General features: G+C 40.4%; 1 protein-coding gene across 3 annotated transcripts in view; it reads left to right on the forward strand.

Moving 5' to 3' along the window:
* Positions 1–15,859, forward strand: part of LOC142138998 (C4b-binding protein alpha chain-like) — a 104,166-nt gene extending 88,307 nt beyond the window's left edge. The window contains exons 14-18 of one of the 3 annotated variants that reach the window (XM_075196210.1): positions 280–303; positions 6,911–6,992; positions 9,548–9,607; positions 11,534–11,546; positions 12,705–15,859. In XM_075196210.1, coding sequence (XP_075052311.1) covers positions 280–303; positions 6,911–6,992; positions 9,548–9,607; positions 11,534–11,546; positions 12,705–12,728 — 203 coding nt within the window. In that variant the 3' untranslated portion in view covers positions 12,729–15,859. The remainder of the gene's footprint in view (positions 1–279; positions 304–6,910; positions 6,993–9,547; positions 9,608–11,533; positions 11,547–12,704) is intronic. The other 2 variants (XM_075196211.1, XM_075196212.1) reach the window with 2 other exon arrangements.
* Positions 15,860–16,391: the final 532 nt, after the last annotated feature.

Raw genomic sequence — 16,391 nt, forward strand, 5'->3', positions numbered from 1 at the left:
CACATCCTTATGGTGGAATGAGTTCATAGCATCAATGCAAATGTGTTATTCTTAATGTTGTGAACTTGATATTTATTTCCATGCATATTACAGAGCAAACTTTAACCTTATAAACATCCTTTTGACAGACCTTTTGACAATTAAGGGATCCAAACACAGGAATAGTAGTTGAAGATTATTGAGTGCCTGAAATAGGTCCCTTAGTAGATCCATTCACATATTTGATTTTGAAACCATAATAAGGATGTTCTAAATACAGTTGTTCCTTTTGTTTTTTAGAAAGCAATCTTCCCACCATTATAGGTAAGTGAATAAAATTATCTTTGACCAATTATTTGAATGGGTTCTGTTGTGTTTCAATTAGTTATTTAGATTTTTTTTAGCTGTGTACATTTATTCTTTACTGTGGATTTATTGGATATTATTTTTTCTTGATTTATCATACTGGACACAAAGAAGAAATGAAAGATTTATATTGCACATGTTAAATTATTGTCTTAGATGTATATGCTACACCTGAATTAAAATGCTTTCAAACTCTAAAGAGAGCATTGTTTTGAGCTATCCACAAACTGCACTCCATCTAGTTCCTGTGTACTGGTGTGGGTTTTATTCGTAATGTTTGGGGCACTTTTTTTCGGATACTTTTTTTTTTTTTTTTTTAATAATTTACAGTGTCACGCCATAAAAAAAAAGTTTACATTTAACCCGTCTTTTCCCACACTGCCCCCTGGTATTCCTCTCCTTATTTAGTTGTCTTTAGAATAACTTTGGGAGAAAATGCTCAGTTATTATGTCAGCATGTATGAAATCACCAGAAAGTTGACGTTGTTTTACCTTTTTTGTCTTTCTGGTTTTCTGACTTTCTGAATAATTGTTTTCCTAATAATGGATCCCATATCTATACGTTTTCCCTACAAAATAAAAGACTATTTCTCTTTCCTACCATTGGGGGACACTGCGATACATTGGGATATAGTAGGTGGTCTGGGAGTTTAGGCACTTAAAAACTTGTTTGTTCCTGTCCCTCCTCCCCTAGTATGCCCCTCCTCTCCAGCTCAGACCTCAGTCTTTGTTAAGTGCCTAGGAGTTAGGACACGTTTGTATAGGCTCCTGCCTATACTATAGTTAAGGATAGTTTTTAACACATTTTTGTTTTATTTTCTCTCCTTTCAGGTGCAGCGCAGGGACCCCTTGTTAAAGACCCAGAGGAGTGTACAGCCAGATCGGCTTCCTGCACTCAGGGTCTCTGCGCAGGGGCGACGAGCAACACAGCTCCCCTCACCATGGCCGGCAGTCGCGTGTTATCCCCCTAGATAGAACGAGCATTAATTACACCTATCAGAGCTGCCGACACGGACGCATTGGGAGCTGATAGTGTCGGAGGGGAGTGAAGCTTACAGTCTCTCCTCCTCATCAGACGGACTGACCGGCAGATCCCCTATGCAACGAGCGCTAGCACTACAGGGGCACAGGCAGCGGTTGCACTGTTTAACAGGCAACACGCTGACCGGAATACTCGCTGCAGACCTGGGCACTATTTTCCTGCAGCGTAGTGTGAAAGCAGCCACAGCCGGACTCAGCATTGGCAGTTAAACTCCACATGGAGTCGGCCATTGAACAGGCGGTCCTGGGGGCGGAACTTCCCCTTTACCCACGTTGGACTTGGCGGGCTTCCTGAGTACGGTAACCATTACAATACTTTTATTGCAGTTACACACAGCACTTTAAACGGAACCTCTCTGTGCTTCTCCTATCGGATAGCACATTACCTTATGGTTAGGTTTCCCTTTAGTAGCTGGCGTTTACCGTTATATTGTCTTAAAGACAAAATTCTCAGGGAACACAACTAGGCCAAGGCAATTTCCCTCGGGGGGCCTGGTGTCTAATTTTAACAGTGAATATGATCAGGAGTCGTGGCTCAGCTGATACATACACTATTCAGACAACATACTGTTGTAGGTTCAATTCCCCCTTGGAGCACATATATAGGCTGATTACTATTTATTTCCCTTTTCCCTCGATTTATCACAACTACATTAGGTAGGTATGTGTGTGGGTATGTGTATATATATATATATATATAACCCCCACCCCCGCTGCATATAACTTCTCAGCCAGCAGACTACTATAGGGTGTGAGAGCCTTATTTTATTTATCTGCTAATTTAAGACTATGGCTGAAAAAGGGAACATTAACAAGCAGAGGACCCTCCGGTTCTGCTGTATTATACTATACCTATACCAGGTGTAAAGGTAAATTTTCTATTGCACACGAATACAGCTAATTTATCTCTCAGCTGGGAGATTGGTGACTATTGGGAGGATTACCTAGTATATAATCTTGGTAAATTCCTACTATACTATGATTATATAGATATATATACAAATGGATATTTATATTATACAATTTTCTCACCCGTACCATTATGCCAAATAAGGAGGGGCACCCTAAGGGGTCGGAGACCCTCTGGTATGAGTGCAACCCATTTTATATACGTGTCACAGGAAAATTATATATAGCTTTACTTCGTGTAAAGGCTCCAGCTAGTGGTGCCGTATTGCAATGTGTATATAATATATGTGCCCAGAAGAAAAATGACAGGTTTATTCTGTGGCTCCGGCCTTGACAGGGCATTATGGCTAGAAGCAGACACCTCCAGCAGTAGGCCACACTCTGGTTCATCTGAACTGTATTATATATTTATAGTCCAGAATGACGAGATTCAGTTTTACGCTGTGACACTTTACTTACCATTGTCTTATGTTTCAGACTGTCCCGCTGGTGCGTCTAAGCGGCATTTTATCTGTGCCACTTATTTTGTGAGATTTTCAGCAGCTTAGCCCGGATGCCCTCTGGGCAGCTCGAGAGACTAAGGCCTGTGAACGAGGTGCTCCCATTTCAGTATCGCCAACTCTGTCGAAGGCAGTTTAAGAAAGGATCACTAACAATATCAGTGATCAAATGCACTAGAGTGAGGTTAGAGTCGGAAAAGGTACGTGAACCTCCACCTTTTCACACACTGCTACCCACACTCACTTCACACAGATCAAATATGTCACAGACACTTCTTCCCCGACAGAAGGCCTAGGTGTCCTTGTCTGATACCGCACAGACATGGACACGCCTGCTCACCATCCCACGGGGGCAAGCATAATGTTGATTTCCAGAGTTCTTCAGTCAGGATCAGGACATGGACCATCTCTCAACAGACAAGGCCTAGTTACATCTGTATTCACAGACAAGGACATTAACTCTGAGAATGTAACATCGATTCTTCGGATGTATATTCTCGGCTTAAGCAGCAGACACACTTTAACCCTTGCTGAATTTGACTTTACGGTCCCCCTCCTCAGAGGTTGTGCGGGGTGTCTGACCCTTTGACTGACAGCCAGATAGACAATGATTACAAGTCACAATTTCTGGGTATATTTTTCCTCCTGTAAAATATATTAAAGGTAACGCATGAATTTTAACAACCTTTGGGACTCGTATATATTCACTTATGCTGCTACCCCTATGCAGGGCAGACTCCCAGGGTACGTTTTTTCCCTTACTAAGGGTGTATCATAGCCTCCACTCAGCCTATCTGACGACTGCCAGTAGGTTTTACACCCTATTGGGTCATAACTAGGTTTGAAATAGGCCATTCAACCATGTCCAGAACGATTAGCCACAGATTTTCTGGAGAACCTCCCAAGAAGGAAGCTAGTCACCTTGGCAGTAGTTCAGTGGAGTCTGAAGGGGGCTGAGAGTAAGAGTACATCTCTTCCCGTCAGCTCCACTACGCACGTCAAGGGCAAACTTAGACCCACCATGCTTCTTCTTCCCCGGGGTGCCCCATCATGTAGCCCCTTCCTGACTCCCATAGGAGCATTCAGTACCGGCACAGGTGCAGTTAGGGAAGAAGCCTATATACCGGGTGGTATCCCCGGAGGTTGGTGTAGTTTATTCAAAACTCTTCCCGATCCACAAATGGGGAGCCTTTCCTTCCTTGACTCTGGCAGTCCTTCAACTGACAGCCTGCATTCGCTTGTTTCGGAGGTATACACTGGGCACTGTCATGGCAGGCAGTGAACAAAAGGGAGTGCCTGGCTGCGGTATACATCATGTAGACCTTCATACATGTACCAGTTAAAGAGGAAGCACCGATGTCTCTTCCTCTTTGGCGGAACAGTAATTTCAGTTCCGGCTCAGGGTCCAGCCTTTTCATTCAGCACGTTGCATCTCATGGGATGCCGAGGTCAGGGCAGGCAGACGCGGCACCTGGCGAGTCACGATGGTACCCTGCCTGGAAAAGACACTTCCAGAGGACTCGATTATTTTGTTACCTCAGGGATAAAGGTCCATCGGGTTCCTGGTAGAACACGTCTGGGTGCAGAGACGTTATTGTTTTACACCCAATTTGCTACAGCAGATACATGTATTACACCCGAGCTTATAGACGGGGTCCCACAGGGTCTCGCTCTCTCTCTACCAGAGGTAGGGCCACCCCCGCTGCAGCGCAGGAATAAGATTCCGCTGACGTGGAAAGAGGTCCTCTCTTCTCAGTGACATTAGGCTTCTAGTATACAGGGTATCAGCGTTCAAGGTAAAGAGGGTTGCACACTCCTCTCTCGACATTCCTAGAGGGAGATTCCCCGGAAATAGCCTGATTCACCGGTTATTGGACTCGCAGTTCATCAACCTATCCAAACTTAAAAGTCGAACGCTCCCACAGTAGTTAGCCACACAGTCAGGGCACAGCTCTATCATCCGCCAGGTCCTAAAGGCCAGCCCGGACAGGCTCTTGCCTGTTACTGGAAGCTGACTAGTTAGATCCTTAGAGTTCCACTGTCCTTTTAGTCTTCCCAAAAAGACTGTTATTGCTATCGGGGGCTCAGGGCTCACAGGTTGTGACACTAGGCCCATCAGGTCCTAATCAGGAAGCCCTAGACAACCTGTCAAATAGGCCACGGCCGTGGCATTTCTACAGTGTCTCAGGACAACTCGTGACTGTAAAACAGAAGACCAGGTTATAGCCTGAGCAACGGGTCAGTGTTCCACTCCTTGGTTCATTATCTCTTCCCACGTCCCCATGGGGGCTAAGGAGGGTCGAACACAGTACGGCTTCCAGCTATTCTGGGGCCCTTCATTTACCTTGTAGAGTATGGTCCTAAGACATGGACAGCGAGTGGGGACACCTCTCTCCCGTCTGCCTCTGTAGTCAGATCAGTACGGTCGGGGACCTCCTTCTCTCACTCGTTATATCGTCTAGCTGGTGACGTTGGAAAACCCTAACCTTACAGCCAGAGGTTCTTGGCAGGGGGCTTGGATAGACCCGCCAGGACATTTTCCTCATCCGGTGTCTTAGTAGAAACAGGAAAGAGTTGAATGTGAGTCCGGCAGTCTTCAGTCGTCTTAGGACTGACTCTCTAGGTCGCCTCTTTCGCTACCTACCTCTGATACCCGCCTAGCTCCCGCAGGGTGCGGGGCCCAGTGCTCGGCTTCTTTTGCAGCACCGGTTTACAGGATCAGGGTAGCGTCAGGTCTTTCTTTATAGGTCTCAGCCGCTTAAGGCTAGGCCATGAAAGCTAGTCCAGGGGATCAGAGCACTTGTTTTGCCCACTTTTGTCTGGCTGATTCGGGAAACATATGTTTAGCCCACGACTGGTCACTTGCCTATCACCTGGTCCCAGGGGCGGTAGTGGGCATACACTCCCACATTCTACTTGTCTAGTAGGGGAGAGAGGTGCGTCACCCCGACCAAGATTTGGTCAGTGAATAGTAGCTGCGTTATACTTGCCTCAGGGGCTTAGGGTGAAACTTTAAATTATTCTTCCTCCATTGCGTGTTACGCTCTTCGTCGGCTGGATGTGGTTTGTACTCTTCTGGGCCAGATTGACCGCAAAGCCTCTAGCTGGGACACTAGAGTGTCTCTTCGTCCTTCGGACGCTATTTTTACTGGTTCTGGTGCCTTTACAACCACCTCGCCTAAAGGGGGGTGTTTCCTGGACGATAGGTCTAAGGGATTCGGTAAGGCAGTTGTACAGGATGGCAACGCCTATAACTCCTACAGAGTTTCTTGGTTGCAGGGTTTGGCATCCACTAGTGCGAGCTTTACCCGCAAGTTGGGGCGTACAGCCGTTCCAGAGCAATCCCGCCCTTAGAGGCAGCTTGGGTATGTCCCCAATGTATCGCAGTGTCCCCCAATGGTAGGAACGAGAAAATAAGATTTTTACTCACCGTAAAATCCATTTCTCTGACTCCATTGGGGGACACTGCGCACCCTCCCTTGCTCTGAAAGTAGTGCTGGTTTTGGTGATATTTTCTGTATTGCTTCTCCTTTCCTCCTAGCTTGGTTATACAAAACTGAGGTCTGAGCTGGAGAGGAGGGGCATAGTAGGGGAGGAGGGACAGGAATAAACAAGTTTTTAAGTGCCTAAACTCCCAGACCACCTACTATATACCCCAATGTATCGCAGTGTCCCCCAATGGAGTCAGAGAAATGGATTTTACGGTGAGTAAAAATCTTATTTTTTTTCAGTTACTTACACATCTTACAGTGACACTTGCCAACATTTACTGTTTGTCCTCCGAGAGGGGGGCGTGGTGGGTGGGGGCACGGCAAATCGTGCCATTTTGGCGGGGCGGGGCCAAAATGACGAAAATCATGTCATTGATGCAGGAGAATTGCCTGCTCTCCCGGGAGTCCGTGAGACCTAACCGAAATTCGGGAGTCTCCCGGACATTCAGGGAGCGTGGGCACGTATGCTTACAGTACTTGATGCAAAATACAGGGCTAAAGGTAAGCGTTGCTGAAAAGTATACATCATGAAAATTAAATTCAAAGAAGGTTGTTTTATGGTCCAGTTATCTGTACCTGGTTACTAATAACATGTTCCTTTTTTAATTGTATCTGATTTTTAAGGATCAATCTCTGGATGTGCTGTTGCTGTCATCCTTTCTGCAGTGGTGGCTTGTTCGCTTTATAATAAACATAAAAAAAGCGGGTGAGACTACTTCTTCCATATATATATATTTATATATCTGTACATTTTTTTTCTATACATGTTCTTAAAGACATTTCAGTACTGGTGGCTATCTTGAGTTTTTAAGAACCTTTTCTTCCATTCTAGTGTATTATTTTCTAATGACTTATTTATATGTTTTTAATGAGTTCTTTTAAAGTAAAAAGAGATGTTAACTCTAATAAAATTTCACACTTGTGGCATTTATAAGGTTAGAATTCCATTAGCCTGGAGATAGCAGAACAGGAGAGATCAGTTTTTGGATGAGTCTTGGCAGCAATATATTTGAATACATATGCAATAGTGCAAACATTTTTTGGTGCCTGAGACTGTATTCCATGTCAAATTTCCCAGTTATTATTTGTTTATATGTAGTACTACCTTCTCTAAGAATGCATTTGTCAATATGTATTTTATTACTGAACGTTTTCTGAAGAAAACAGCTGCCATTACCATCTAAGCATATTTCTATGTAGAGTTTCTAGTCATTACAAATAGGGCATGTCTTCTTTTTTAATCCTTTTTGCACAATGATGTGTGTGGCCTTGTCAGCTTTAATTTTTAAACAACATACTTGGTGAACAAGTCAATGTTGTTATCTCTACCTACATGCCCTTGTGATTCTTTACATTTGCCTATGTGCATAGCACATCCTGAACACTTCATTTCTTTATGAGTAATTGTTTACTTTTGGAGACTCTGTCCTATTTCCCTCTGCACCACCAATATATATATATATATATATATATATATATATATATTTGTGTAGATATTATTTTAACATGTCAGCCAGATTACAAAAATAAATTTTAATAATTTGTATTTACTTAATAAACCATTTGATCAGCCAATCCTAACTTCCTTAATTATTTTACAAGAAAATTATACACAAGATATCGTTAAACTAGTGTTACTGAGTCATTTAACTTAGTCTCGACTAAAAAAAAAGTTTTGCTTTGGAACCAGATATCCGTATTTATTTAAGTTTTATATAAAATCTATAGTTCTACTGCAACCTACCTTGCACATATAAATGACAATTTGAACACTCAACACATTAGTAGTAACATGGCCACTTGTAATTTTCCATTGCTAGCAAGAAGCAATATGTTGAATCCTATTTAGTTTAGCTAGTTGGATGACAAGGCAAAAAATCGCTAATTGAAGTTTGTATTACAGGAATAGCATCATAAAGAATAATATGTATGTGTAGCTATAATATAAAATAGAGATATAAAATATGTTAATGTCAGGGTTGTACCAAATTCACGGTGTGGTTATACTTAAGCTTTAATTGGATGGAATATGTACATTTTTATGTACTAGCAACAATTACAGCAGTAAATATGACAAGGGCTCCTAAAATATTTGATTCTAATAACATTTCTTTGTTCCTCAATTGTTAGTTAGTATTTCTACCTATGTAAAATCTTGACTTTTCTTTTAAGGGGTTTTACGTGATACTTACATTTAAATGGTAAACCATGTCTATTTATATCTAAGATAAGTACATTTATTATAGTCTCTAGTGGGTGAGACAATTCTGGAAGTGCGTATGCTAATGTGTTCATTCCCAACATATTTGTTGGGCCGGGCCATAAGGCAAACACAGGCGGTTGCTTAGGATGCCAATGGTTAGTGGGCTTCTAAAAAGATATGGAGTAGAATCAACCTACAGCTTCTTATGTGTCAAGCTGTTAGCAACATCTTCCAATGCCAGTCATGGGCTGAGTAGAGTAGCACTGGGCTTTGATTTCACTGCCGAGCGCCAAACTCCTCGACTTAAATGTTGCCCATCTGCTAATGTAATAAGGAGTGGGGGTGCGAGTTTCATCTCCGAAGGGGAGGTGGTCACTGTGTTCAAGGAGGGGAAGGCGTCCACAGTTTTTCCGTCGGCCCTAGCGTTGAGAGAGAAAGTGTTTGGGTTTTTTTGTTTTTGTTTATTAAAGTTAGAAATTATAGTGCCACTGTGTGCAACAGCACACTATTCTAATGTTGAAATGACTAAACTGTTCAACAGATAACAATGATTACCTAACAATGCCCCAAGGATTATAACCTAACAACATATCAGTGTGACTTTAATATATTAAATATTTCACCTATGTTCACTGTGGAGAAGATTCAATCGTTTCTGTTTTTTGCCCAGTACTTTCCACTGCAAAGACATTAGGCAGAGTGATTAGCTCCTGCGTTATAAGGCATCACTGAACAGCGAATCTCCTTTTTGGCAAAGCCATTCAGGTTGATTCTGCCTGTCCTTTTTTTAAGCCCTGTCCTAAGAATTTATAGTAACCCGAAATGTTGGCAGAAGATAATTGGCAGGTTTATTACTTGATCAATAATGCTAATAAATTTGTATTTCTCCAGAAGTTAGCTAATGCTGTCTAAACACATCACCAATTTATTAATTTATTAAATTATTTCTTAGTTTTGTTATTTTAACATCAGTTTAAAAACCACTTTAAAAACAGAGAAAATGCATTTGTTTTTGTATTGGGTATTTTTTGCAATGGTAGCTTTGTTTCTTTATCCAGTGACTATTATTGTGAGTACAAAAATGATAAGAAGATAGAAGAGTGTAAGGAACCAGCATTGTGAGTAAAAAACTAAAGTATATCCATACTTCTAAATGTGTAACCACGTAATGCTTCAAGAGTTCTCATCATCCCTTTTTAAATGTCAGTGCTTCTTTCTACTGTTTGAATTGATGTGTTGCATACTAACATCAATGTGCAAACACAGCTGTCTGTGCTTACTGTGAAATGTCAAATGTATGTATTTGCTTTTGTTGGCCCAGTGGGTGCTCTAGACGTAGCTATACCTATTTTCAGGCATGACCCATGGAGACACAAAATCACACAAAAACTACATAGTTACAACATTAAACAATCAAGTGAACAAGCATAATGGTTTCAAACAGTTTGTAGTAAAATTTTAAAATAAAATACGAAGAATGCTTGCTTATGTATAATAAAGAAAATAGGCATATAGGAGAGTATGAATACAACAGAGAGGCATGGGATTGAGGGAGGTGTGATCTGGCAACATGGTCAATGTTGCAACAAAGACAGGAAGTCTAGAGGGGTTGTGTTAATCTAGTGAATGGAAAGTGTCCCCTCATACATGGGACCCTATGATTTCCATTTTTTTTAGACCATTAGGAGAGAACCGCATGTGGTTATAGACCTGTTTACAACTGTATCACACTTTTCCTTACTGACCAAATTAGTGAAAGTTAGAAACATAATTTGAACAACAGCATACAGTCCAGCACAAAAGCTTCACCTATGCTGTTTTCTAACTTTTCTGTCAGTCTTTGAGACAAGAATATTGAGCGTAATAATGTTCTATTCTGAAAACATCTCTTCCATTTTTTCAATCTGTTCTACCTCAACATTTGAGGATTTCCCTGGCAAATATACATGCATGCCACTTTTCATGTGATTAGTTTTACTATTCCAACATTATAAGGACCTAAAAATAGCCTTTTTTGGAAGGCTCAGTTAAATCTTCGCTATACTTCGCGGTACAGCAAGTGCAAAAGGATTAGATAAACTAAAGATACTTATCAGGGCATTAGCCTCCTACTTTGACTAATTCTGATTTAGTATTCAAAGGGTTAAAGTTTGATTGGTATTTTTTAGCATTGTTCACTTCTGACGGATGTAAAATTTACGTTTTTATTCAAAAGTGAGTAGATAAAGTTGTGTGTGATATTTTGCAGAACAGTCCCTTACAAAATATACAAAATGTTGTCATTCTTTCAAATATGCTTCTTCAACACTTAGGTTGAATAAAAGTATACAACAAAATACCAGGCTTGTGGCCATGGATATAATCCCAACACATGTCATATACATACAGTAGCATAGGGCTAACTCAAAGTTGTTTTGCGCCTGTCTGGGGGTGCAAAACTTAAGAGAAATCACAAAGACCAAGGGGTGCCCGATATAGTGTAGCATATTTTTTCAAACGGAATTGACTAATAAGGTCTTGTACGAATTCCTAGATCTTGACCACTGTTTTGAGTCTGCTATGTCCATACCTCTGGTGTCCAACGGATTGATTTTATTATTTTGCCTCCGGTACACAGTTAGCCTGCATCTATATGAAAATGATTTCATTATACTTTATATACTACACTATGGAGCCACACTATTGGCCGCATTACTGTAAAAAGTAACGAGGCCTGCGCACTGTTACCGGCCTTACGGTAATAGTGCATCTAATTACCACTAAAGCGGTAATTTAAACACCGGCTTTTTTCCGCAAGCAGGTTTAAAATTACTGTATTAACGGTATTACCTTATTAACATTACCTTTAACACCGCGTTAGTCACTGCTGAATTGAATCTGCCACCATGTTAGGTGCCCCTTGATCTTTGTATTTTTACTTGGGTTGAACATGTTCGATATTAAAAAGTACTAACCAGGTGAAATCCATAACCATTTGCTGTAAAATTAATAATAGTTTTATATTTTTCTTATTGTAAGTAACTAACTTTTATTTACTTCCTCAGGGGGAAAACTATGGTTAGTATTAATTTGAAGTAGCAGGATTAAGAAGAAATACCTAATGCTTTTTGTCTGGCTTCCTCTAACGAAAATCTGCTTCTGGTGTTTCTTGAAGGACTCCTATCCTATGTAACCAGAGCTCTACAGAAATTGTACCTACATTCTATGATAGTGTTATATTGCCATTGTTATAACCACAAATGACTGAATCTTGTGTATACAAAATCCAGTTATTTTCTTGATATTTGCTAGAGCTATAAATCATTTTCTCTAGCGCTTTGCTTTTATTAAAACCTAGGAGTGAGTGTGGTTTCTCTGTCTAGCCCCAGAGTGGTTAAAAGCAGACATGGAGCCTTCTTGGAACCTCAACATTGATGAAATACTTCACCCCACATAATACTAACAGCTGGGTCACTACCTGCCTCTTGTCAGTGTCAGAGATTGCTATAATGGTGTATCTAACCATTGTTATCTCTTGTGTGTATTTTTACGTTTGTGCTTCTATGCATTAACCAAATGTCACTGTATTTTTTGTGTCTACAAGGTGATTGTACCTCTTGGCATTAACTATGTCTCTAAAGCTGCTTGATTTTAAAAAGCCATCTTGAAAAATGATTTGCCTTATCATTTGTCTAATGCAGGATTAGAAAATTGAAGTCCTCCATATTTATATATTTTGACACTTAATATTTAAATAAGTGCTGATGTGTCAGGCACTTTCAGCACACTGAAATATGGGCTACATAAAATCAATAAATGGAAAATAAAATTTCCCCTTTATTTTCTATGTTAACAAAATTATGGTTTTAAGTGATTCTACACTTATTTATTATCAGTTGCTCGAGATTACATTAAATACCGTTTATAAAGCTTTGAAATAATGAACAAAGTATTATGAAAAATCATAGAATATGTGGTATAATCCAAATAAAATTAGTCATGCAGTCAAAATAAGTATTTTTTTTCCTGTACAATAGCCTCTGATTTGATATGATTCTTGAGGACTTGAGCCACCTACTCCTGGACTAGAGTATTTACTATTTATCCAATTTATCCAATCTTTATTTCCTATTCTAGCATATAGGAACTGTCCTCGAGTCTTGACACTATTACTTACTTTATAGTTTTCTACATATAAATATTTGTTAATGGTTTTCACTTTTTCTTTTCTTTTAGGAAACCCAAGTCAGATACTCTTAATGTGTAGTATACTAATTGTGATGCATAAATACATGTGAAAAACTGAAGATTCTTATGCAAATTTCTGACTTTCTCATTCCTGATATACACCAAAAACGTCTACTGAACATTGCGATGGAACTTTGTTTATACGCTTCATTGTTTAAATGATATCCATGTTTCAGAAGATAGGAGTGACAAAAATGACTGTGTCACGTGTGCCTTTATATATCTTCCATTTATAAGAACAATAACTTTGGTATATTTATTTTAAAATGACCTTTGAATGTCACAGTTTCTTCCCCAAACAAACTTTTTTTAATATATATTGTGTGAATATTAAGTTTCCATATGTAAAGTCTCAAATAGCTAACATGTTTCAGCACGTGTGGCAAATATGTTTTGTGGCTTTTTTAAAAAATTGTCTTTTTTTGTGGTAGTTTTTTTACTTAGCTATGTACCAGGTGTAGTCATGTCTCTATTTTAATCTAGCTTTATATATCTTTAGAATGTATTACATTTTTTTCTAAAATAACCAAGGTAGAGGCTGATGGGGTAAAAATAAATAAAAAATACTGCCCCATTATAAGATCATACAGATATATCAGCCTGATCCATATATGTTTGCTTTTGAACTTCGCAGTGACTTAATCAAGCCCATATTATTTCTGTCAGAAGTTCAGTGCTCAGTACATGTGCAGACAAATACGTGTTGGGTGAAATGGGTTGGGTACAGGGGCAGATTGGGAACTTAATGTGGCCCAGGAAAAAATTCTTGAAGTGGCCTCATGTGGACGGCATCAAAACAGTGGTAGGTGTGGCCAACACAAAAGTAGGCGGTATTTAGAACTACTGGAATTTGGTTGTAGTAACACTTGGGAAAACCTAGATGTGATGACTTAAGACACAGTCGGTCATCTCTAAAACAATGCAGGGCAAAAGCTGCCAGTCCTGTGTTATAAAATTAAATGAATCCTTCTGCATTATCTGAGACTGGTTTATGCCTCTGTTCTCAAGCTTGTTTAGTTGCCTACTAACGCATCCTTCCAATATTTCCTTCATAGAAACATATCTTTCTTTGTTTAATAAATTTAACTATTGCGAAACATGTTGGCACAATCGTATCTGATCAGTCTGCCAGAGCAGCATATGAGCACCTCATGCACTGTTGCATCTTCCCTGACATCATGCGATGCAAACTACCAGCCAAATCGCTCTCTATATATAATATATAAATGTGTACAATGTGTTTCAAAAAAATCCATTAAAAATAATCCTTATAACTAATGGCTATCCAGTGCGATCACCACAAAAGTGAAATGCTTCAAGCATCTGCAAGAAAACACTTCTTTTGTAACAATTGTGTTTTAGCCCTAAATGTGCCCAGTGATTGGGCGATTGGTTTGACTTAATAACAGTGCAGGGAGGGTTGGCAGACAATGGCATAAGTGAAGGGGAGAGCTATTCCAAGGGTTTGCTGGTGATATAGTAAGTGCAAAGGAGGCAGGATTAATGATAGTCAGTGTAATTGGGGCTGGCCATATATTCAACAAAGTGATCTGAGAATGGAATCAGTGCAAGGTAGAAGACAGGCAATGGAATCAATGCAAGAACCACTAAAGTATCACCAGAGCTGGAATAAGGCTCTGAGGGACCCGGGACACTTAAGACAGAAGGGAGGGTTATCATTTTAGATACATTTTAGCCAAATACACAGGCAAAACTGTGTGCATTACTGTTAGGTGCCCGCAGCTCTGCCGTTACGAGCAGTAGACGACTAAGCGGGACTTACCTCCCAACTGTCCTTGTAGTCGGACCAAATCCTGACTAAGCAAGGGAGTCACCCAAATTCGGGACTGCCCCACCAGATTCAGAAAAGTTGGCAGACTGTCCTGCTCTCTCCTACCTGTTCTTGTCACTTTCACTCCCTGTGGCTGCTGGTGTCTAGCTCAGTTGCTGCTTGTCTGGATCCTGGAATGTTGGAGGCCCTATATGGAAAAAATAATGGGTACATGAAATTTAGAAAATGCCAACCAGCCCCAGCATTAAGTCAATAGCATCCACATTTAATAATTAGCCCCACCTGCAGCCCCAACATTAAAATAATTTGATAAATAGATATATATCCCTCCAACCTGTCCTGACATTAAATTAATAGCATACACATTTAATAAATAGACCTATTTCCCTCCCACTAACCCGAGCAAAAATAAATAACATTTAAGTTTAACATTACCATTTCCTACAACCATCTCCGGTATTAAATAATTCTTATTCACATTTAATAAAGAGCCCCCCTCCCCAAATTCAGCCCCACATTCAATTAATAGCCCCATACCACCCCAGCATTAAATCAAAGGTTCCGTCACCCCATCCTAATTTAATAGGCCCCACTATTAAGTTAAATACCCCACCAATAAAATAAATTGCCCCACCATCACCCCACAAATAAAATAGCACACATTAGCCCCTACCTAAACTCCACCATTAAATGAATAGCCTACCTCCCACCATTGCACTATATTACAGTATAGCAAGTCCCCCCTTCTCTCACACACAGTATAGCAGGGCCCCCCTTCTCTCACACACAGCATAGCAGGACAGACAGCCCCCCTCTTCTCTCACACCTGTTTACAGGAGTTGCTGAGCTGCTGGAGATTCCTCTGTCTGCCCACATTGGACGGCACCTGTCAGATGGTGCATGTCGTATGTGACCTCTAGCACTACTGGGATTGGAGGAGGGAGGGACGGATCTATAGATCTGCGGCCACAGTAGAGAAGGTCCCAGAGGAGGGGCCAGCCACCCAGCACTGCGCTCGGCACCCACCTCCGCCCCTTTCACGCTAGGAATAAATATTTGTTTACTTTTCTTTCTTTTTTTTAATTTCCCCCAAATAACATCAGCCGGCCTCCTGTGGCCACATTCCGCCCCTGGTCAGGTAGATACCCATGGATCACTTGTGATCTTAATCTAATTGTAGCACATGATCCAAGAATGCTGGGCTATGGTGGGATTTCCAAGGGGGTTGGGTCAGGGTTCAAGATTTCGTACTACATGTGGTTTCATCTGAATTGGTATGTTGAATTTTTGCCATGTTTTTAAACACATGGGGGGGGGGGGGACCAGTCTTCAGCAAAGTGCCTTTGGAACAGTCCATGAAGGCATCCGGCAGCGAAATATCTCCGCTCATTTTGCCGTGCACCCCAGAGCCACAGCAAAACCAGCAACGTTCCAGGTATCATAGCACACGAAAATGAGGTTATTATGAAATTTATCTTATACTCAGCCAAAGATGTGGAGGACCATCACTGCACCTGCATGTTGTGTCCTGTGTGGTGTTCTTGTATGGTGACAAGCTTTAATAGCTGTATAAATCACAAACATTATTACAAATTTAAAAAAAACAAAAAAACAGATATTGTTTACACTTTTCCTAATAATCCCTAGTTACATTTAAAATAAAAAAAATCATAAGCATATCTAGTATTTGATTTTATTTGCACAGTTTTGGAGTCAAATGTTCTGCCTGATTTGCAGGCTTTACTTTATTAACATACTGAAAAACATGCACAAGACATTGCAATTTATTTCTGAACTGAACATTTCTGCTTTTGAAGCAACAATGACAACTTCAAACTTAGCATTATTTTTTCACTTATTTGTAAGTATACACTACATCATAA

This window comes from Mixophyes fleayi, chromosome 2 (assembly GCF_038048845.1).
Source record: "Mixophyes fleayi isolate aMixFle1 chromosome 2, aMixFle1.hap1, whole genome shotgun sequence".
In the NCBI taxonomy this organism is placed as follows: domain Eukaryota; kingdom Metazoa; phylum Chordata; class Amphibia; order Anura; family Limnodynastidae; genus Mixophyes; species Mixophyes fleayi.